This window comes from Melanaphis sacchari, unplaced genomic scaffold (genome assembly GCF_002803265.2).
Source record: "Melanaphis sacchari strain LSU unplaced genomic scaffold, SCAv2.0 Contig178_pilon_pilon, whole genome shotgun sequence".
Lineage (NCBI taxonomy): Eukaryota > Metazoa > Arthropoda > Insecta > Hemiptera > Aphididae > Melanaphis > Melanaphis sacchari.
In genome coordinates, this window is record NW_020270843.1 from 714,072 (window position 1) to 740,927 (window position 26,856).

The 26,856-nt window shown below is 29.4% G+C and overlaps 1 protein-coding gene across 1 annotated transcript in view; it reads left to right on the top strand.

Annotated features, from left to right (window-relative positions):
• Positions 1–5,496: 5,496 nt before the first annotated feature.
• LOC112592548 (protein tipE) overlaps positions 5,497–26,856 on the top strand; it is a 60,502-nt gene continuing 39,142 nt past the window's right edge. Inside the window, exon 1 of the mRNA XM_025336638.1 lies at positions 5,497–6,389. Within this exon, the coding sequence (XP_025192423.1) occupies positions 5,587–6,389 (803 nt within the window). The 5' untranslated portion in view covers positions 5,497–5,586. The remainder of the gene's footprint in view (positions 6,390–26,856) is intronic.

Sequence of the window (26,856 nt, forward strand, 5' to 3'; positions counted from 1 at the left end):
TCACTTGAGAAAATTTTAGAAAAATTGGTTTTAGTTTAAGGGAGGGCTGAGGAAAATCCAATTTATGAAAACACGTTATTTACCGAGAAGGAATTTTGTAAAATTTGCGATTGATCATACAAATTCTTACAAATTTCGTTCTAAATATACGTTCGAGAAAATTTTGGTAAAAATGCTTTTGGTTTTTGGGAGGAGTGAAGAAATTCTAATTTTTGAAAACATATTTTTTTGCCTGGAAGGGATTTCTAAAAAAATTTTACGATTTGTTGTACAAATTCGTACAAATTTAGTACAACTTAATATTTTTTCTAGAAAATTTTGGAAAAATTGTTTTTAGTTTTTGGGAGGGCTAAGAAAATTTAAAAATTACAAAACACGTTTTTTTTACCTGGAAGGGATTTCCAAAATTTTGCGATTGGTCGTAAAAATTCTTTAAAATACCATACTAAATATACATACGATAAAATAGACAATTCGTACTTTCGTACTAAATATACGTTCAAGAAAACTTTGGGAAAATTTGTTTTTGGTTTTTGGGAGAGGTGAGGGTATTCAAAAATTACCAAAACACGTTTTTTGCCGAAAACGGATTTTTCGAAAATTTTGCGATTTGTCGTAAAAATTTATTCCAGAAAATTTTGAAAGAATTATTTTTAGTTTTTGGGTAGTGTTAGGAAATTTCAATTTTCCAAAACACGTTTTTTACCTAGAAGGGATTTCCAAAATTTTGCGATTAGCCGTACACATTCTTTAAAATACCATACTTAATATACATACGATAAAATAGACAATTGGTTTTTGGGAAAATCTTATTTATGAAAATATGTTTTTTTACTAGGAAGGGATTTGTCAAAAATTTTGCAATTGGTTATATTAATTCCCTATTAAATACATACGTTCGAAAAAATTTCGGAAAAAAATAATCTTAGGTTTTTGGTAGCATGAGGAAATTCAAAAATTACAAAATCACGGTTTTAATTGAGAAAGCATTTTTCAAAATTTGTTTTTTTGGTTAACGTACCAATTCCTTTAAATATTTATTCCAGAAAATTTTGGAAAAAAGATGTTTGGTATTTGGGAAGGCTGAGGAAATTCCAAATTTCGATAACACGTGTTTTGCCTTGAAGGGATTTTCCATGAATTTTGGGATTTGTCGTACAAATTCTTAAAAATTCTTACAAATTCTATATTAAATATTCATTCGAGGAAATTTTGGAAAAGTTAGTTTTTTTAAGGAAGGGCTGTAGGAACATTTCTACACACTTCCCTCCCTTCCCACCACTTAAATTATTTGTTATTATTTTGAAAATAAATTCGTACAAATTCTGATTTTCATCGTACAAATTCATACAAATTTCATACTTAATATTTAAAAAAAATAATTTTTTTAATGTTTTAGGGGGGGGGGGGGGGAGAAACATACCTTCATCATAATATAATTTACTGATCGAGAACGAATAATTCTTATCTGTACTACTCGGTTAGGTTAAGTAAACCGTTAGGTCTATATAATTAACTTTTTCACGTAAAATAATAGACTGATTAACTGATTTAAATTTGCAAACATGCACGGTGTGAGTAACTCTATCAGCAGTGATGGGGATCACCAGGCTAATATTAATGTGCTACACATGATTTGACTAGGTGAGTGTGTTTGTATGTATATATACTCGTGTGTACATATTATTTTTATTTTATATTATAAAAATAGTAACAACATCGATGTGTATGGTAACTAATGTGATATAGTATGACAACAATGTGATCTTTCTGACTCAAAAAATAATAATTTATTATAATACATAACAGCCAACTTGGTACAATTAAATACAATATAAAATTTAAAAATGAATAATAAAAAATTAACTCACAATTTTTTGGTGTTTATTATTGACTAAACACTATCTGAATCTAATATAATTGTATTTTACAATAACTGCTATAAAAGCCAGTTTGATAAAAAATATAATAATATAATAAAACTCATATAATAACACAAAATAATGATTAATGATAAATAAATAAATTTAAAAAAATTTGGCGCTTACAATAAGTATAATAATAATAACATATTTCAATGGCTATATGAACTAAAAAAATAAGACATAACTCATAAATAATAAAATACAATGCAACTCTATAAGATGGAATAGAAATTTTAGCGGCTATAAGCACACACGGATATTGCAATTGTAATGTAATGGTAATCCAAATTTACGTATGCCTAAAAAACATAATTCTTAAAATACGCGGAGAATTTAGGGCATACATGAATAATTATAATTTTGAATCTTAAATAATTTAGCGCATAGAGCCCAAAAATATAATAAAATAAAACAATGCAGTGACTGGCGACCACGAAAATACAATAATATGATATGTTTAGGTAGTTAAGACTCGATACAATAATTATATATGATAATGTATATGAAAATATATATAGAGATATTCACATTTTATAAAATGAAAATAATTCACAGATAAAAACATAATGTTATAAGAGTGTTGTATGTGTATGTATATTTTTATCGGCTGGTCCCCTCTACGAGTAATAATAATTAATAACTGCATACCTACTATTTATAAAATACATTCTTGTACAGTATAAAATTATATTTTACTGCGAGGTAAACAATTATGTATATACATATTATACATTATTCATAACTGTTTTTTTTTTTTTTAATTTAAGATACCATTTAAATATGTTGCTATTTAAGTAAAAACTAAAAATTATGATTAACATTATTGTTTGTTAAAAATGTGAGTATTTTCAATCGTATTGATTCTTTTTTTATTATTATTATGATATGCGAATTTGAACTCGGTCAATTTGTAAATATTTGCAGGAACTCAAGTACAACAATAAATAATGATCCTCTATGCAATGCAATTTAAGAGTGAACTAAGCCTAGCCTAAACATATAATTCATTTTTTCACTATCCACGTTTGTTAATAAGACAAGTCGAGTTTTTATCAATTTAAGTGACTATGTAAAGGAATATTGAAATATACCTTTATATCTACTCAACGTGAAGTTGGGTATATATTAAAAATCTGTTAAATTTCCTAACACAACACATTTTTATACTATTTTTCATACTTGAATATCTCGACGTACAAATTGTTCTAAAAGTGTTTGATTATTCTTAAGAACATTATATTAATTTATTAAAAATGCTAAAAATTTGCATTTGCAACTGCATTTTTATATGAAAATGTAGGACTTCACTTCGTCGTTATATAGTGTTTCTTAACGAATGCACAGCAATGCACTAGTGACTATAATCAAAACGTCAGTTATTCAAACACAATTAAGTATTATCGAATGTTGTCTAAGTAATTTAGGTCCAATATGTTATTCTGTCCTTAAATTTTTGCTAAATAATTAAAGTTCAAATCAGTGAATTTGGGTCCAATTATTCTTTTTTAAATATGTTTTAAATCTTCACAATAAAAAAAATACATTATTAATCAGTAATCGTAGCTTGGCGTGGCGCGTTGGCTGCTACCAGTCGCGGAATGCGACTGAGAGTAAGTAACGGCCACAGCTACTAGCTCCTGGATGGGTGACCACTCGGGATCATAGTGGTTAAAAACCTTGCCACACATACACGTGTTTGCTATCAACCGTAAAAATCGTAAAATACAACCTACCATACCAACCTTACCCTTACCATAGTTCATAACCCCTACAAACAGCTAATGGCCCTAGTTTCCGGGATTAAGTTCAATAAAAAAAAAAAATAATCAGTAATCAGTTATGCTAAATGATTAAAATTATAGCTAAAAATCTAGAATGAAAAAATATATGGTTTACAATGACACTAAAAAAAAAAAAAAAAAAAATATTTAAATTAGAAAAGCTGACTATTTGATCCACTCCCATCGCGTTTATTCGGCCATATTATATAATAAATGCGCATAATTTATGCATTTGCATGTGTTGTAAGTAATAACAGTATCTAGATATAGTATACTACAGAGACTTAACATTTTGTGCAATATCGAAAAGACGAAAGTAAGTATCGGAAATCAAATGTAGGACTGGACGAAAGTCTGACGAATATGGATCTATATAGAACGAAATTACATCCCAACTCGATTATTTGAACCGACCGTCAATCGACTCGAACAACCTCGGTACCTAACGCACGTAAAATAACGTGTGCCATACCTATACGCGCGTACACGCATACGCAATAAAGATATAAAAGATTTCAAACGCTATTTACGACGCGCGTCTCGTGCCGGGGCTGAACATATTGAAAATAGTCAAAACGCGGCGCACGTTCGCGTCGCGCTGGTCCGCAAGGCTTGGACGTGACTACAGATGAGCAGACCGCAAACGCGTACCCAAGCCAAACGTTCGCTATCGTCGCGCGCCGCTTGTTGCTCAGACCCGGAAAAAAAACGATATCAAATGAATATAAATGGATGTCGATCGTAACAATTACGGAGCGTTCGATATTACGTTGCCGTCTATGTCGTCAAAAGTCTGCAGGGGACTAACTCGTCGTTAGGTCAAGTTACGTCGTCACCAGCTTACGCGACACCGTACAGAATATTTTGGCCGCGGAGACGTGGGGACGTGTCGTTCCGTCGACGAATAAAATAAACAAGTACACTGTTAGACCGTATACAACGATATTATTCGACCCGATATACGACGTCCAGACCGACGACGATTATAATAATTATTATACGGCAAACGCGGCGATAACGTGCGCGGGCGAACCAACTGCAGCGACGGTCGGACAATACGACATAATAACACAGTGCAAAGGGTTGTGGCGGTACGTAATGTATAATAAAATATATTATAACATTTATAGTTCGGTGCAGTAGGCGATATACACGGTTTCTGGTCACGCACGTGCGTCCGCCGCTATTGTGTTGGTAGAAATTCGGGAGACGTGCTACGCGATATAGCGATATAGCGGCGGTGCTATGGCGGTGTGGCGGAGGTGCGAGTGACGGGCGGTCGGTCGGAGCGGCCCGTCGACGGGGCGTGCGTGTTGCGAACGCCCCGGCGAGCAGCAGACGGAGCGCTTTACGCCGGGCGACGCGCGGCGCGCCGTCAAAAGCACGTAACGCGCCGCGCGCGACTCGTCAGTCAGTGTGTCGGCTAACGGCGGTACGGGAACACGCCACGCACCACGCCGACGCTGAAACGAAATAAAAAACCGTTCGTCCGTGTCGGTCTCGTCGCGCCCGTCCGTCCGCCGTCGGTGTCTGCCAGTGCCCGTCCGCGCGGCAACTTCGCGCCCGCACGCTCGTCCGTCCACCCGTCCACCGACCAAACGCATCCCGAAAATCGGGCGACGCACGTTTCGAGACGACACAAGGAACCGGCCACCGGCGGCCACGGCGGGCGGCGTCCACGGCCGCCGGGCCGGTTTTCGTCGTAAAGTGGAAGGAAGGGCGATAACGGCGTCGGCGGCGCGTTGTGTGTGGTGGTGGTGGTGGTGGTGGTGGTGGTAGGCTGGCGGCGGCGGAATCGGCGGCGGCGGTGTTGCGGCGGGCGAACCGCACGTGACGCGGCGCCCCAAGGCCGGCCGTAGATCGGCGCACCATGCGACGCGATGCGGTCCGCCAGCTCCGAACTGTTGCTGGACACCAAGCAGCAGCAGCTCCGCAAGAAGAAGCTGCTGGAATTAGCGGCGGCCAAGAAGCAGAAGCGTGGCGCGCCCCGGACCCTTCGCGAGAAGGTGTGGTTCTACTCGACACTGTCGTTCGCCATGATCGCCGTCGGTTCGGGCTCGGCGCTGCTGTTCCTTGTGCCGCTGTACGTGGACCCGGCCGTGTCAACGCTGCTGGCCGACTTCGTGCCGGAACCGGTGCTGTGCACCACGGTGCGCCGCGAACAGCTGGCCGGCTTGTACAACTGCACGTGGAGCTCATGCCGGGAGGGTTGCACCAGCGACGTGTACAACTGCAGTCACATTTACGTGGCGTACAGGACGTCCGCCGGTGGAGTCAGTGGCGCCGATGGCGGTGGCGGTGGCATGCAAGTGGCGTCCGGTCGCGGAGGCGACGTGATCATGACCGAGGCTGTGCTGCTGGTCAACATCAAGGGCTGCGGTTACCCGCCAGCCGTGGCCTGTTCCAACTTCACCAAGGCCTACGGCGAGCTGGGCGCCACGTTCCCGTGTCACTATTCCCGGCAGAACCTCACGCTGGCCGTGGTGGGCTACGACAAGCGACAACAGTACGCCGACATCGTCCACTACTTTGCCGTCCCGTTCGCCGTGTGTGTGGTCACGTCCATCGTGCTGTGCGTCATGCATTGCGACTGTCAGCAGGCCGCTGCCGCAGCCGCCCGACAACACGCACTACCGGAACCGTCCAGGAGTTCCGCCGGACACTCGCACACCGAGGGCTACAGGTATTATCTTATCGATGATTTAAAAGTATCTCTGAAAGTTATAATAGTGACTGAACTTCCTACGTTTTTCACACACTCGTACATAAATGGATCTAAATAATTTAGAAAATCACTATCGTGTACTTATCTATTATTATATTGATTTGATTTTTGGAAATTTTATTCATCGATTTATCGGCGAGCACATGTTTTAAGTCGATCGTTAGGTCGGTCAAAGTTTACGAGTTATTTTTATTATCAACCCTTTAAATACATATTTTGATTTCCTCAATCGATAATAATCGAATAGATCGGATTTACCGATTAAAAAACGTGAAATAATTCATTCCAGAACGATTAAATAATTTGAATAGGTACGTCAATAACTATATTATAGTCACTGACGGCTGAGACGTTTACAAAATTCTACACCAAAGATAAAGCGTTTTCCCCCTCACACGCGCTGTCTCTAAGATACTTAATTCGAGATTAGTAATTCCGTGCCAATTCCGAAAAACAGGAAATCCGTTAGCTATACGAACAAAAGCGAGTTGAATAAACTACTCGAATGTAGTTTTGAGTTTTGACGATGGTGCTGAAGAGACTGTAGTAACCGTATAGAGAACCTAGTTCAGCAAGAAAAGACCTTAAAATTAACGATCTGTGACAGAAATGTTGAGTCAGCGAGTCTATCTCACAAGACATTCGAATCTTTAAGATGATAACGTAGAAAGTCCAATAGCGATACTTATAAGTAGGACGTGAAATGACTTGTAGCACTGACAAAATTCATGACGTGGTTATATGCTCCAAAAATGTAATTATGATAAGCTCGTAATATTTAGCATTATAAAAATATAAAAATAACTGATATGAGCATAATAACTTTTTTTTGAAGAAACATGCATATTTTTATCATATTGTTATCTATTTCAGTTAAGTTAACAATGATAAATAAAACACCATTGTTTAAAATATATAAACGTATAATATTCTTTATATGCCTATACCTATTAAAATGGAAACCAAATTAATACTTTAATATAAATTAATTGATGAAATTGATTTTCCTTAAACGAATATTTGCCACATAGAATTAAAATTAATATATTATGTACATATTTAAAACAAATTAAATCTAAATAAATGTACAAACAAAACTTTTTCCACTGTCAAACTTCATACCTACTTGAGCTTCAATAAATTACCATATTTTTAATTAGTAAATTAAAATTAAAATTATATTATTTTTTTTTAAATTTTTTTTTAAGTAATATAGATAATTTAAATTATTATTATTAAATATAGCATTTCATTTTTAATATTATACGTATAAAATAATATAGTGAATTTATAATACCGTCTTTTTTTAATTATTATCAGTAAATATTAAAACATATTTGTATTTTATAATATAGACTCGTTTATGATTTTTATTACATTCGATAAAGTTTCAAAATTTCTACAAGTCTTGGCGTGATTTTTTATGTTTTAAAATTTTTCGACACATCGAAATCAAATTCGAATAAGTAGCTTCTGATTTGTTAAACTTTATGAACATAAAATGTTTAATAATAGTTTTAAAGGTAAAAAAAATCTAATTATTAAAAAATATTACAGCATACTTATTGAAAAAATCAGAACTTACAGTTTTAATGAAATAAAAATGCATTATTAAGGTGTATAAAATAGCGATCAGAATATTTATTTTAGTAAATTTTTCTCATATTATGTAAACACACATTGTTACTAATAACTTTAAAATGTACTTACGTATACACGTAATTACGGTTTAAAATCACTGTACCTAACAAAAAAAAATATTTTGAAAATAAACATGTTGTTTGTTCGACAAAAACGTTTACTCATATATACTCGTAGACCGTAGTTATGCAAACAATGTTAAATAATATACGACTTAGGTATATTGATTTGACGCTTAAACTGTTTCAATGATAGACGCATCAAATTAATTTTAAAAATGTTGACAATCGTATACGATTTAACGTGTCTAATATTGAAAATACATAGTTTTCCTATGATTATGGTTCTTGTACTCACGTAGTTGTACTTAAGTTATTGACGACACGACTCTCGAGGTTCTAATTTTTTGTCGGATGTCTGTTTTGTAATTTATAATCGTAGTATGTTGTCTACAAAATGTACTTTAATACTCCAACATATTTCAATGTATTTAAGTTTACACAAATTTCGTTTTTCTCTACTAAAATAATGCGTGATAAACGATATTTTCAATGTATATGTTACAGTTTAAGTGTTGAATCTGCAAGTTTATAAAATAACTAAAATGTGTAGATGATGTATATAATTTACACTTGAACTAGTTATTTCATACATCTCCGTTACTCAAACCGTTAATGTGTTAAATTGTTAAATTTATAATGTTATTTTACAGTTCAACATAATAATAAATCAGATAACACTGACGTCCTTATTGTCTGCGATGGCAATGTTTATGTATGTTTATCGAATTATTTTAAGATTGTCGCTGTACACGAATGCGAATTCTGTACGTTTATAGTTTTATTATTAAGATTTTCAATAAAATTATTGAAGTTAAAGTTTAGTAATAACTTTACAGTTACGCGTGTTCACTGTTCGTTCATTTATCTCTACTTTATCATTATAAATACATGGGAAAATAACTATACTCTCAATTCCAGTTTACAGCATGTTCCAAATGAAGGTATAAGATCTTTGGAAAATTTTTGATCACTGGGAACTGGTTAGGGTTTTTTTAAGTACACTTATACCAAAAAATTTGATACAAATAAGCTTGTTTGTAGAAAAAAAGAAGTATTATGCAATAATAAATGCCACATTAGCTTATAATATGGACAAATAATTTATACAATTATAATTATTCTGTTTAAAATAAACTAAATATTTTGATGAATTTTAAATTTAAATGTACGGGTATTATATACTTTAACAGAAATCAAACGAACATTGTATAGAATAGTCAGTTAAAATATAATAAATATTAAATAGTTTTTTCATATACCATTAAATACTCTAATTGACATTTGTAGGTAATTTAAAAACTACCTAGTTATTTCATAAAATAACGAAATTTAATACTTTAACTGCAATATACACAAATCTAAACAATATAAAAATAGTATGCATATTATTCTTGGATCTTATTTAAGTATTAATCATATTTTAAGAGGGCGTTGTAAACGTCCGGGATTTATTTAGAATATTTTATAGAATTCTTCAGTAATACGAAAATTGTGTGATCAAAACCTGTTTTAATATATATTTTAAAAGAAAAGTTTAAAAAGTTACCCGTGTCAAACCCGAGCTCTAATTGGTTTACCTAATGGATACGAATTTATAAATGAAAAAAGTTTTACGAGAACCTTCAACAACGCAATATTAAGGTACATACTCATAATAATATAATGAATTTAACGACCAAGTTTATGTCATAAACAAAATTTCATCTGTATAGATGATGATGTATAGTTTTTATTTTTTAGATAACTCAACTATATAATAATATTGCATTAAAAAAAAAAAAAACTTAAAAAATTAACAAGTATGTTATATATTATTTTTATATACATATTTATTATGCTATACAATGAGCAAAAAAACATACAGAGTACATAGCAATTAAACACTCTTCAATTGTTAATGCGAATGTGTACTACTAACTCAGTAAAATCATGGATTTCGAAAGAAAAAAAATTGAATTTCCTAAGTAAATATATTTGAAAAATAATTTTAAAGTGATAAGTAGTAGGTGCACAATCACATGATAATATATAATGCATTTATGCACTTTTTTTTGTAAAATTCTATTCAAAATGTTATTCAGTGAAAATATTCCAAATCCTTGATATATGTATTTTTTATAAAATTTATAACAAGAATCGTATTCATACACTATCAACACGGTAACATGTAATTATTTTTTAGAAAATCGAAATATATTTTTATATGAATACATCAAATTTATAGATTTTCTATAATTTTATGAAAGAAAATAATTTATTTGTAACTTTTACATATTATTACATTTCTAAAATTTAATAATATCGCAGTAAGCAAAACAAATGTAATGATATTAAACTCCAGATTAATAAAATTAAGTTAAATAAATAACCTGTTAGTATTATTTTCATTTTTAAAATCTCCCGGGCAGTGAATAAAACATTTTAATTTTTTAACTATTTACATTCAGTTTATTCGACACTCAGATGACTACTACCATTGAGTATATATACTCAATGCTACTACGTAAAAAAAAATATATTAGAAATCTATTTTAATTCATTGTATATGATATGATTTGATAATTGCTAAAAAAAAAAATAATAAATATTAATATATGAAATGTGTGTGAACAATATTTTTTAAATGTAATCAACATTAAATGATGTGTCTACTCTAACAGTGAAATCAAATTTTAAAAGTATAAAATAGTGTATATACTAATTACTAAATACAATATATTATTTTTAAATTAATTGTCAATAATATAATTAATGTATACTTATAAAATGTCAACATATTAATATATTATTTCATTGACCTATTCATTATACTATTATATAGTCTAGAAGTTTTGAAACCGTATTACATATTGGCCATATTACCGTAAAAAATGTTGGTATATAAACTTAAATTTAATATTAATATGCATAAAACGAATTCACATAGTTATTTGATGAATTATTGGTGGTTAAAATTAAATAACATATTTTATTTACACTTAAGCTACATTATATTATGTAGTAATTAATGATTTACCTAGTACTTTTTACAAATCACACGACCTTTTGATTTGATTTGACTGAAATTAAAAACTTTCTATAAGTAAAAATCTACGTCAATACAAGATAAGTGGATATAATTGATTGTAGAAACATAAATATATAAAAAATGAACAAATGGTGGCCGCACATTCACGGCAATTGTTACATTTTATATTGAATTTTTTTCCATGTCAAAATCTCAAGTTTTTGGCTTCAATAAAAGTTTTTAAATCATTTAAACTTGCACATATCTACATCAACGCTTTTCTCGCACACGTCACATATTATTAAAGAAAAAAAACGATTTGAGATACAACTCATTGCGTTTTCTACCGGAAAAACAATAAGACAAGCAATATAAGCCCGTGACACACACTTAATATACGTTTTTCATAGTTTTAAAAATAATATATAAAACTTAGATCTTCTCAATGGTCTGACACACAATTGAATCAATAGTATGAGTTTTTAATACATCTAAAAGCGCTCTATTGAATAAATTTGTTATTATACTCAGTCATATATTTTCATCATCATTTATATATATATATAATTTATTAGAAATTGGTTAAAATAGTTATATTCGTATAATAATATCAATTTATGAGCTTTCTGCATCTAAAAACTGCATTTTTTTAATAAATGGGTTGTCATCTGTCTTATACAATACAGCTACTGCAGAATAACTCAATATACAGCATTATATAATAATAATAAATTAATAATAGTTCAGTTATTTATGAAACCCTGTGCCATTAGAATTCTGACGTTCATTAAAATTATACAAAATTACTATTTTTATTAAAAAAAAAAACCCACTTCAATGGTAAGGATTTAGACGCATATGCCTGATTATCTAATAATTAAAGTGATTAACGCGCTCCAACTTAATTCAAACTTAGTGCTGTAATTATTTTACTCAGCCTAATGCTCCCTAGGGTGACGTGTTTTAATTAATTAATTTAAAACAAACACAAAAATACCATATCCATTCTCGTCTCGAAAAAACATAGTTTTTCACGCGTATTACAGTAAAACGAACAGAGCAACAAACTTTCATTGTTTTTTTTTTAACAAAAATTAATTAAATGTTTCCCATTTTGAACTTGGATTATACAATCTCATACAATATACACAATTAATTAGCTATGCAATATGTAGGTAGTAAATTGATTTTCAATCGAAATGTCTAGTGTGTAATATAAACAACTAACTATTGAAGTAAAAAACATACTCAAACGCATAGAGTTGATATATCCATCACGCGTCTATTCTACATATAGCACCTTCATAAAATTGTTTTCCATAATATATAATATTACGCAACGAAAAAAAAAGAGGTTAAACTATTTATAACCTGTCATGACGTGACAGGGTTAAATGTGAAATTATGTGTTTACGTATTTTTCTTTTTTTTTCATTAAACTGTTAACATAGCAATTATTATTATATCATATATCTAAAATAATTTTCTTTTGCATCTACAAAACTATTATAAAATATATATGAAGTATGTTTACAGCTTTAAGCGTTATTTATTCAACGTCAAGTCGGATATATTATTATATGACTCAGACTCAATATACTTAACATAATATAATATTGAATTAAATAAATTTCCAGTAAACAAAGTAACAAACCGTCGAAGCTTGTGAAGAACAAAAAAGCGTTGATGGTTCAAAATTTGGTTCATTTCTCTCTCATTCATATGCGTTAAATTTAGTATGTAGATCATTTTAAGAGGTCAATTAAACTCATATCAAAAACATCAAGTGTGGACATGAAATTTCGAAATGATTTACTTGCCATGTTATAATGTTTGTAAACGACGCGTTTCGTTCATAACAGCAAATTTACTCACGTTTGAGGTTTTTAACGCATCCTGCAACTCGATAAAGATACGACATATTAATAATAAATAATATTATCGTCGTGATTCAATCGATTATCACAATTTCGTCGACGAAAGAATAATAACATTTAATAATTCCATACCAATATTACATGACATTATTAAAATATTATATACATATATATATAATCAAGGGAGTATCCAAGAATTTTTTCAAAGCGAGGGGAGCCCAAATTTTTTAATGTGTAAAACGTATAAAACAAACTATGTCATTAAAAAAACAACAAACATTTTGATTCATAAATTCTTTAATTGGTAAAAAAAATAAGTATAAAATAAGTTTAAGTACGATTAAAATTAAGCAATGTGTATGAATGTAATAACTAATAAGTTTTAAAATATATTAATTGATTGGGGGATCGTTCAGACTTGTAACTCCCTCCCCCCTCGGGTATACCCCTGTTTATAATATTTTAAAACAGTCGTATACTGTTTATTGGTGTGCAGTGTCGACAGAAAACAAAATAAAACATACGTGCACGTATAAAACAAGGTCGGTACATATTATATATAATATTATTGGCCCGGTAAACCATATATAACCAAATCGATATCAATATGTATTATGTTGAATTTAAAATTTTTTCGAACGAAAAAAAGTTATTCCGAACAATGGTTAATTTAATGGAAACTACGTTTCGCGTTATACTGCAAAACGAATGTACGCAATTGATGCGCGCACATACGTGCCTTTTTAAATTGCTTATTTTCGAGTACATTCATTTTATTTTTGAATACATTCTATCTTTGTAATTACAATATTACACACATACAAACAATTTATTATACCTTGCGAGTATTGATGAAATTTCATTTTCATGTTTAAAAAATATAGTTATAGACAACGTTTCGTGCAACACACGACTCTTTTTTTTTTTTTTTTTTTTTTGACGTATTTATAATGAATTTGAAAAATAAATATTATACGACCCGGTTTGATAGTAATAGATTATAGTTATATCGTGTTAAACTCCCTAATATATTAAATTATTTTATTATTCAATCAGGACGTATAACTATAGTTTTACTTTTTTGGATTAGATACAATATTGGACGCATTCAAAGGAATAATATAAAAATAACAATTATTAAAAATATATTTGGAAGATCGATACATATTACTTTGAATATAGTTATTAAAGAATCAAATACAAAGTGATGTATACAATCTCGGCTATTTATTTCTTATTACAGCAGCTTAGGTTAAGTTAGTTCAAACATTTCAATGTAAGAAATTTTGAGATAAACTAATTTAAAACTATGTATTTTTTTAAATATTTAAATGTTTTTAATATATAATATTACTCTTATATTATTATAAGTATTAAATTAGATTTATTATCAAATTCAAGAAATAAACTTGTAAGCTTTTTGCCAACAATTTACATATTTAATTTGGTTTTAATTTTTAAATTATTAAATTTCAGCAATTTCAGGAAACGTATTCTTATAATATTATCAACAATTATGTTTTTGAAATTTAACAACCGTACTAAAAGGGTAAATGAATTCATAACTATTCTTTCCTCCATTATTATAATTGTCTTTTTTTTTTTTTTTAATTTTATTATTATTATTTTTTAATTTTTTTTTAATCTGGCTTATTAAATAATAAAAAACCACTTGGAAGATAAATCTACAGTATATTAAATAGTTACCATAATTATAAATTAATAATACAAAGATATATTAATAATTTAAAATTAAATAGTGTATATATATATATATATATATATATATATATATATATATATATATATAATATTGTATAGAATTATATTACAATAAAAAAATAAATAAATAAAGTTTCGCAATTTCAGTTTTTTTTAAGAAAACATTATATTCATTGTAGTATAAAAATATTTTTGAAGTTTTCACTAGCTATATTATATGCTATTATAATGGGTACGGTACTCTACATTTTATATAATATATTTACACTCGAGAAAATACCATGAACACTTAACGTTTTTCTGCATAAATAACATACTATACAACAATAATACGAGCATATAATTATAACAACATTTAAAACGAATATATTTTCCATTCACATACGTATAATCAACCGTATTAATATGGATACAATAAGAATCGTATTCATTTTAATTAAAATAATTACAACAAAAACGTATATAAAAGTTTTAAATTATCAATTTGTTTTCACGTAGCTATACTTATAAATTTTGCCTTAAATACAAAGTATTTGAAATAATTATGTTAAGATATACATTATAATTACATTATACACATTACACATAGGTATTTAATATGTATGTATTTATATAGAAGATATCTTTTATTTGGAAAAAAAAATCAGTTTATCTTTTTTTTTAATATACAATAATGTTTCATTTTCATCAGTATAATATAAAATTTAAATATTAATACTTAACTATATAATTCGCTACTTTTTAAAATCAAAACTTAATTAATATATGATATTTTATTATTCGAATACTCATTTAATTTAATAATTTTATCGTAGGAGTTAAACGCGAATACCTATATTATATTTATTTTCCATACATATTCATAAATACTATGAATATCAGTTATTAAAATTTAAGTCATGTCACTGAATAAATTTATTCAGGCACGATAGAAATGACTTATCAAAATAAAATGACAATATTTATCTATCGTTAAAAACAATATTAGATCATGAAAATAGTATAATTTTAATTGTAAGGAATTAAAAAAAAAATCATTTTCGTTTAGTATCGTATGATATTTTATACGTCCACCATATGGGGCTATCTAAAATGATGTCAACGTCTAAAACTAATAGCTTCATTAAATAATGTAACAAAACAATATCTTTTACGAATTTCAGTTAAACATAGTCAAACACATGTTTATGTCAGCAACTGTTAGTCCTAAATACACTGGTTTATATTGTTATAGGTTCGGTTCAGATTTCTGTCCTACAAACGACTATAGTAAAGTCGACAGAATGAACCATAAATGGAAATATTCAGATTCACGCGTGCCCGAATTCGTTTCGTCCTTGGCTAAGAACAATTTTCGGTTTTCTACGCGCTATTCGTGAAGATAAATTTCACATTCAAAACAAAAACCGTATTATCTTAAGTGTATTGCGCGTAATTTCGTTCGTAATCTTTGTATAAACACAGCTCGTTGCCCGTCCGCGTAATCGATATAAAGCACCGGAGACTTGGCGTGCCATTTTTTCAACACAGACATACAAATGTGTGTAAATCGAAGCATGTGTTTGAACGGACGTCGTAAGATTTATGAGAAAATCTAGTGCCAAAAAATTAACATTGGCGGAGAGATAATATAATAAAGATATAAAAAAAAATACAAACAGTGAGAAAATTTAAACAACAAGAAATCCACAGGTGGAACCATAAGGGAATGTTGTTTGGTGGGGAAAATAAATAAAATGCACCGTCAGAATATTTCTTATTTTAATATTATAATATAATATAGTCACTAGTCACAGCATTTATCGTAAATTGTTCACAATATTTATTAACTAACTTAATATTCAATAATTCTTTGATTATCAATATCGTTTTTTTCTTAAATATGTGATATGATTAACTGCAGTAGTATAATTAATATAAACATTTAATATCTACATTTTTAATAAATTAGAAGACTAAAAATTATTAAATCTGTCATTTTTTATTACAACGCTCTGTTTATTAAATGTACGTAATATTGTTCAACAACTACACTGGTTTCGGTTAAGCGATCCAATTTTCCATTATGTGAAATATACACACGTGAATATATTTCTAAAAATATTTTATTCAGCGTTAGTCCATAAATTTAAATATCGTTTTGTGTGCGTACCTATATACGCATACGAATGGCAAATCGCTAATATTTTATTTTGGTAATAATTTACAGACATTTATCATTTTGATATATATATATATCCGTAGACTTTATAATAAATAACACACATAACCTAACCTTCAATCGGTGATGGAGGTGGAGGGGAGGGTGTAGTCGTGTGGTAAGAGGAGGAAGCGTATATATATATAGTGGACATGTGACACTCCCCAATCGATAAAATGGGCTATGTTGTTTGCGTGGTTTAATAATATAATATTATAATGTATTGCAAATAAATGTATTATGTGTTATGCGTATATGATACGTTATTAAGATATGAAGACGAATTACTCGAAGTAAAAAATAATCACACATACGTCAATCCTTTCCCCCTTCTGACCATACTGCGACGCAAACAATTAATATCGTTTACAGAACTTTTTTATAAACGTTTTTTATACATTTTATTGTTCTTATATTATTATAACAAGATAACATAACATAAATTAAATTTTCGTTATCTTTAATAATAAATGTCTGTTTAGAATAATAAAATAAAACTTGGACTATTCGACATAAAAACCGTACCAATCGAAAACATGCATTTAATTTATAAAACTCTAGTGAAAACGAATCCAAATAATGATAATAAAAATGTACTTTATGTTGTTTACGAGTATAATATTAAAATCAATATGTTTGGTTGTAGTTCGACGATGACATGCTATATTATCGTTGTTATTAAGTTTTCACCTTTTCGTGTTGAATAAATTATATTATATTATAGTTTGGGTACTACTCCTGTCTCTTACTATATATACTAACTAACACACACGGTTTATACATGTATAGCAGATTTTATAATGATAATTACTTACTGTTTTATGAATATTGATATCAGACTCTAGCAGCAGTTATAGTGGCAAAAACGGTGGTGATAGTAGTGGTGGTAAGGATGGCAAGTACGGTAACTCTTAACTATATATATATATAATTTGGACCGTTGCGCGATTTATCGTTCCGGATCATTTCTACAGGAGAATGTTAGTCTAAACGGTTGGTTTCCGGTGGTCGCGTTGTGATATCATCTGTTCTTCCGCGTTGGCCGGAACAACAAAGCAGTTTTCATGCGCTGAAATACACCGTAAAATTTATATATATATAATATATTATCCGTTGCGATATATGTCGTCATTAACAAAACCCCGGTGCGAGTTTTCGACCCTCAGACACTGGGCGTATATTAAGCGTAAAAACACACACACACGCGCGCGCGCGTATATTTATAAAGAGCAGAGTTTTCTCGGCAACGCGTTTTCTAAGTTCGCAAACACCTCAAACATATTGTTGCCGTCAGCCGATTTACAACAAACCTCGCTAAAACGAGATTAATAATAACAATTTCCATCACCACAGTGCGCCGTCTGAATCCCAACCGTTACCCGGGGCAACCCACAGCGAGACTAGAATCAACCCGCTTGCAACCAGCGATTTTAATCTTCCCGATGATTAAATCAGCGGCCACCACAGCATCTCATACACAACAGCACAATATAACGATTGCTGACGACAACCCATGTACGCACTGTTGCAGCGTGACCTACACTGATTTACGCTGAATGTACACTATGAATTGCCGTGAGCTCAAAAATAATTTTTATACATATTCATTTTTCGAAAATATTTACCATATCCAATCAAAGGATTTTGGGATCTATATCACGAGTCGACCAAAACATTTTTACACAAATATTAATTTTTAATATTTCACGAATTGAACGTGTTTTCGACAACTATAAATGTATAAAAATAAAAACTAAAATCCTAAAAATATATTAATTTTAAGTTGAGATTTAAAAAAACAGGTAGATATTTATTTTAAATACACAAATATTATAACATTTATATAATTTAACAATATTAGGCACCTATAGGTACATTAAAAATATCAATAACAAGATATTTTAATATAGTTAACATTTTCAAATACCTAAGTAGTAATAAATATATAGATATAGTAAAAGTTAAATTTAAATAATTAATAATTATCTTGCAGTAAATCGTATCTAGTTTTAATGTATAGGTATTCAAAAATAATTATTAAAAATGTGTTAAAAATATTTTTAATACATCAAATTTAATTTTCAACTCATTGTGAGCGCTGATACATTTATGTGATTTGAAAAACAATGAACACATAGATCTTTAGATCATTAAAATAACATTTATCATCTAGAAAATAATAAGCTCGTGCTTCAAGATTTTAAATAACCGCACAAAAAGTTATTATCGTTTTAATATATCAACTCATAATGCCTTGTATTATGGGTTAGAAGCTATTGTTTTTAAGATAAAATATTAATTTATTTAATACTATTTTTCCATTAAACAAAATTATCACATGATTTATAAAAATGTGATTATTATTTATGACATTTTTTTTTTTTTTTTTTGTAAAAGTTTTAGGGGAAGTTTAACTACGATGCTGCGCCATTTAACACCTGGCGCCCAATTTGTGTAAAAAAATATCATATCAATTTAATTTCAATACTGTTCACAGAGAAATTCAAGTTAAACAGTAAGGTAGAAAAATAAAATATACATGATATGCTTTAATTGTTTGACAGATTAGTATTTTATTATTATATTGCCTACTAAATACTAATAGCAGTTAATACTTACAAATATTTAATTTCAAATTTATACAATAATAGTATGTGGCCGTATCTTATTTTACGCAGTTCAGTTGATATCTTTTGTGTTCAACAGACTGTGGTACTTACACATAATGTGTAAAAAAGCCTTGCAGTCAATTGTGTGTGAGTATGTTATTATGTTATTGTGTCGGTCAGCAGTTAATTGTGAAGTGCAATTTTATAAAATTGTTTCACGCTTTTAGGATAATGCAACGTGCTGTGTATCGCGTGTTTTGGCGAAGGCGTGATCGTACTACGCGGATACATCGTATATTATACGTACAATATTATGATATGGTACCAATATCCGCCTCGTCAACGTCACGCGTGTTCGGTTTTAAAATCCAGAGAGCTTTTAACCGTGTACTGAAATATTGTAAATAAACTTTAACAGTCACGTTTAATTGTGCAAACGCGATCCGAAAATATACGTAATTTTCGCATTATCGTGAAAAATATATTTATATTTATACCGTCTATACCTGCTATAATATTATATCTGATGTATACTAAATTTCCGCGTAAAAATAATACATAATAATGTGTATTATATTATGTAAGATCTGCCACGCCCGTTGGGTAGTAACAAATGATTTATTTTTTTCTCAATTTTGATATCATTACTATCGACACTAAATGGAAGTTTTATCCCTGTAACATTATAAGTTTATAAAATAAATTATACAGCGTAATTAATATTTTTTGTGTCATATAAATATAAAATTTATTATAGTAAGTAAAAAATAAAATATTTTTCTAATAATAACCATTGTAGATATAATAAAATATTGATAATTGCATCAATAAATTCGTATTAATATATTGATTTTCATCTGTGTTCACTTACATGGGTGTATAATAATTGTATATTTTCATTTAATTCTATAATTAGCTGTTTTGTCAATATTACTTCGAATGTGTTATAGAATTTAGTAGTTTGTACACCATTAGACTTAATACCATTAGAGTAGTGATAAAAAAACCTACCAATTTAATTACTGTTACCTTTGGAATTACGATTTAGTTTCTAAGAGCAGGCGATAGTTGGCTAATATGAACCACTGCTACGTACATATAGATAATGTTCACAATATTCTTAAATTAAAACTCATCTGTCACAAAAACTTAATGTATCTTTTTGTATAAAACTAAAATATAATTTTTATTTCAAACCGATGAAATATATGCTAAACTTCTTAATGTATTTTTTTATTTAAGATAGACTCTATTTATTTATTTTAATGTTTACTGTGATATATTTTATAGGATATAGAAAATTAAATCTAAAACTTTTGTTATTCAAAACAATAAATTAAAAAAATAGTGAATATAATTTTAAAGTCAGATAAAAAAATTAAATTTTTAGTATTAAAACATTAAAATACTAATCGCTGATTAAAAAATAACGTCAAAATTGAACTTTTAATTGAGTGTTTATCTTCAAATTAAACGTGTATCGAAAACCTTTCATCGAGTCTTGACTTTTCGGTATTACCTGCAGTGAGCTTACATCGGTTCTCGGTTGCAATTTATATTTATTTTAAAGACATATTAATCTATTTTAAACAACAGTATTCCATCTAAGTTTCTAGAAAATAATGGATAAATTATTAAGTCGTGGATATTTTAAAAGCCTTACATTAAGAACTTATAAAACGTATATTATTTTCGTTGAATATAAAATATTATAAAAACATTATTCAAAATGATGAGAAACGTTATATAAACCAAATCATGTATAAAATATGTAGTAAAGTCGTTGTATTATATGACGTTCATTTATGTAACATAATCTAACAAAAAATTATAATTTTAACATTTTGTAATGTATTATGACCTCTAACCAATACTTTAAGAATTTTAAAGTAAATAACTTAAAAGTTATAAATTATAACCTACAAACCCACATGCAAACGACAAATACATAGCTATGTCATTATTTTTTTATAGAAATTTTGAAATTTTGTTACTGATTTATAACTAGTAACAAAATTTAAAAGTATTTTGTGACTAGATACATGGTTTTAATTATTATAAATTGTAATTATAGTAACTAATTAAATCTAATCGAATGACCCTCTCATTTCTGACAATAACATGTGTATTCTTTAACAATTACTTTATTCGTATGTCCTTTATGAAGGTAAAATGTTTGTAATCTCACGGGATAAGAAAATATTAATACCTAAACCGGTAAATATAACTGGTAAATACACAATTCCGCCACCTAGAACTACGGTGGCGCTTAGTGGTGGTGAGGCGGACATCGTACATACAATAATAACAAGCAAAGGCGATTTCCTATTAAATTATATCAGACCGCAAATGATCGCAGCTACATAAAACGTACTAAATATTTAAACGTCCAGTTACGCACTCTATCCCTGTTCAAATATGAATTTGTATTATATTATACAAGTTGGATACACGCGTTAACAATAATTTCGTTACAAAAACATAATAATAATACATAACCGAGTTTAGAAAACCTACATTATTGTATTATAACACCGCGTGTTTTATTATCATTGCTGTATAATAATATAGTCGCAGTGCGCTTCGCTACAGATTAATAACAATGTATACGCTTCGTTATTATATAATATAATGATATCAAGTTCGTCGTGCAAATTTTTTATTATGATTTTATATTTCACGTAATTCCAAACGTCAAGACGGCCTGTAATTCTTGTCGTCCTAGTTTTTCTACCAAACCAAAAAATCAAAACATCTGCAATTAGTTATACATTTTCTACTAGAATTTCAACCAATTTCAGTTTGAAAGTTCTCAACTTCATGATTACTCTAAAGAAATTAATAATACTATGAACTGTGTTTTTTTTTTTTTTTTTGAGACTACGGATATGTTCCATAAAAGTTGTCAAATTATCTATAAGTGCATTACAACAGTAACAATATTTACTTTTCGAACCAAGTCTAAAATTGCAATCGGTAGCCGAAATGTGTATAAAATCATTAACATATATAATTTTTATCACTTGGAATAGCCGGGAAAAAATACTAGATGACCCAGAACGTTTATTTAAAACGCCTATAAATTGTTTAATTGAAATACAATATATTATATTAAGTAAAATTGTCAAACATCAGAGATGCACGACAGCGATGCACCTATATTGTCTACACAAGACGCCGTGTTACATTATTTTCAAATACGTAAACATTATTTACTTTTTATAAAATTAACAAGACGCCAAGTAAAAAAAAATATTATTCAAGAAATAGTTAAAAATAAGACATTTCAATAGTGGCATATTAAAAAAGTCTATGCAAATATGTTTAATTTTAAATAAGTGAAAAATCATCAAAAATAATAATACACACTATATAGTATATAGTCTATAAAAAACTAGACCTATCAATCTAACCTAAATTCTTAATCACGTTACAATAATTTAATTTAGTAATTATTTTAATCAAACTATAGTTTATCCTGATGACATTATATAACTACATCTTGTTTTATTTACAAATAAATAACTACTTCGTATGTGCACTTAACTTCCCGATAAAAATATGATTATACAATTTTATCATAAGCTTATTGCCCTTATATGATACTATAATTAAAGATGTGTATTACAGTATTATAATTATATTATATAGAATACATCATTCTAAAAAAAACTCAATAAATTGATGCATTTTTTGTAATAAAAGTTTTAAATTAAATCGTTTTGACATTCCACCACTACAAATCCCACACTCCTATAGGCATCACTTTCAGTAAAATAATTACAATATAAATATAATATATTATATTATCATACACTTAGTATAATACTCCTCGATATTCATACAACAGATTTTTGATAATCGGGTCTATGATATATTGGGTAATTATATAAATAATTATATTTTCATTGTGTGAAACACTCGTCCGCAATTTATTATAAAAACCAATGAATTTTTTTCTTCGAAAATTGCAAAAATTAAATCCAGTAAATAAATTAAGCAAATATTTTTTAGATTCACTCAATATAGATTGTTGCTTCTATATAGTATTATAAAATTTGTAGAAATTCGTCTAAGGTAAATAATTGATAAAAACAATCCTAAGCTTAAACTATTAAATAACGATTTAATTACCATTCACTTTATTTGTATTTTAATTTAACAGCATAAATAAACAATATTGAAGGCTTTCTAATATAATGCCCATCATTGTTTCCGGAATTTCTTACCAACATAAATTGATCGTAAATCCATATAAGCACCACAATTTATTATTTTATATTTCATCAAACTATTTATTCAGTTGCATAAAATAATAATAATATTGATAAATATAAAACTAATTACACATTTTTAGTGTGGAAACAATATTATTATGTTTTAATAAAAATAATTTTTGCCTTTTATTAATGCCAAAAATCAGTTTAAAATTCTTCACTATTCGAATAATCACAAGTATTATTAAGTTATAGTTTTCTATTCACGTTGATGATAACGTTTTATTTTTATTTAGATCACATGCGAATCTTGTGTTTTCATATATTCTACTGCATTAATAGTCGGAGTTCACAATAAATGATTATTCGCACACCTCATAACGCGGTAACAAAATAAAAGTATGCATAATGTTAAATTTGTTCAACCAAAGTACTCTGTAAAATCGTCGTTTCACGAGAACGTGGTAGAAATTTATTGTCTTACACAAAACATACAAACACCAATGACATTTTCACACAATTTGAAAAAATAAATACTTTCTTCTGTCGTATCTCTAATTCGAACGTTTTGTGAACACAAACGACAATACATTTATTTATATAGCCAAAACAGTTATACTAAATAAATGTATTGTCATACATTTATTTGTTTTCATTGTTTTCTGTCGTTTATAAAAACGACGGTTTTTTTTGTTAAGTGTTTAAAATGGCAGAGCACACTTCTTCAAATTATAACTTTTCGCAAAATACCGTTCAAAATAAGTGTTGAAACAAAAGTTACATGTATCAAACTTATTTCGTTGTATGTTATATAATATAATAATTGTTTTTACTTATTCACGAAGTACATCGTTAAATAACGTTTCAACCATGGATCAATATATACTTAAAGTGAAATCATACGTTTATCAATGCCTATACACACTAACTACCTCGTTATTTTCAAAATAAATATAATACAATACAACACAATAAGTGTGACGTATTCAATGCCGTTACACTCGAAAGTAAATTGATTATTCCAATTTTACGAGCAACGAATAAATTATTAAATGAATTGCGTTTTCAAACAATATTTTTTAAGAAACTTTTTCATTATTCTCAATATCCTGCTGACAGCAGTGACTATCACGGGGTCACACATAAACCTTGTACACTTTATTATGAGGGATGGCGTTGGTTCGCAAAAAATGTAATTGGAATTATTATTATTGTTAAACATTCTACCTACATATTATTTTCAACCCACCTGTATTGTAATAATAATAGGTGTAAAGTATACCTACGTCTACGCGAAGCGGTCGACGAGCATTGAATCCCAAAAACTTTCAGATGCAAATGTCTGCGGGCCAGTATAATATACATATATTATTCCTTAAACTATTTGTATTATTTATTATGTTAATTAGAGAAACTAATGATATAGCACGCAGTATGTTAAAAATAATTCTTTTTTTCGATTTTTACTTGTATATTTGTATAATATACAATTACATATTATGTAAATTGATACATTTTACTCGTGCTATATAGTGTATACAATACACATGAATTAATGGCATTATATCGTACCGAAACGCACGCGAGCTCGCAAACTTACGCGCATGCACTGGACACGAATAATGCATCGTATATTGAAGTCAAATTAAATATAAAAAATAGGTAACAATCGAAATTGTCGAAGCTTTCAATTTATTGGCTTATTCCAACGTCCATTTTCGATGACATTAATTTGCCTTCAATATACAATTGTTTTTTTTTTTTCAAACAGACATTATAAATATTGTTTAACAGTGACACATTATTTTATATCTAAAATAGTCACTATTACTCTATTCGAACCGAATCGAAACCATTGTCTAATTCAGCTTCAGTACTTTCGAATGCAATACTGCGTCAATTCACGATGACTGTGTGTTGTGTGCTGCGTGTGTTATCAACCGATTGATGATATTATATAGAATCAGAGGTTTTACCGATAACCGATGATCCACATCCACATTTTTGTAAATTTAAGCAACAACAGCTATTTTACCCATAGGATTCACTCAGAATTTTCACCCGTCCTCTTAGTCTAACTCACTACTCTGATGTTTTTCTATTTCTATCGCAGCTTCTCTACAGACAAATATTTTAGCGTGTGCACGCATCGTATTGGTTTTTACAACAATAGAGACTTATCGTGCCTTTTTAAAATTATTTCAGCTACAAGTGAGTCTTTTTTCTATTCTATGAATTTATGCTTTTAAACAAAGTCAAAGTACGAAATGTAAATACTATCAACTATAATTTACTCATATTATGGTTACTATATAACATCGAAAGCTTAAGAAGTGGACATCTCATTATATATGCAAGCACGTAGTCAGGATTTTATTATTTTTAAATTTCAAGAGGAGAGGAGAGTATTTCAAAATGCACACAATTCATTCAAAAATTAAACATCGAAAAAATACCTCCAGCAAATAACAAACAATATTGCCAGGTAAATTATTGTATTTTCTAGAGAAACCCGATTCCAGTCAATATAATATTTTGAAGAATGACGGTGATTCTATGACAGCAGCAGTTAAAATTTGTTGTTTAAATATTGAACACCTAAATACCTATTATAATGATAATGCTTTTTGCCACTTTTGCGAATACATAATACATATACTACACGAAAATATGAAAAGATATTATGTAAAAATAGCGTTTAAAAGTGTAAGAAAAATAACGTTTGTACTTAAACTTCCATATATAGTGCGTGTGTCTGGCGCATATAATTTAAAATCCTTAACGTCACGCTCGTGTGTGTATGTGTGTATGTATGGGTATGTATATGTGTATGCGTGTATGCTCTTGCATTTCCGCACACTTCTAGCTGTCAGGCACGATGTCAAATGCTTTTAACTTGGTCTCAAGAAATGTAACGTACACACTTCACTTCTTCAAAAACAGCTATAGTGTGCGTTCAATTCATCCTATACCCCGTTGTTGACAAGGGATTGGATCCGCCACATCGCCTGCAGTACATACCTATTACTGCTGTATGCGTGTGCGTATATAGCCGTTTTCACCGTTTGACATAAATTCGCGACGAGTGTA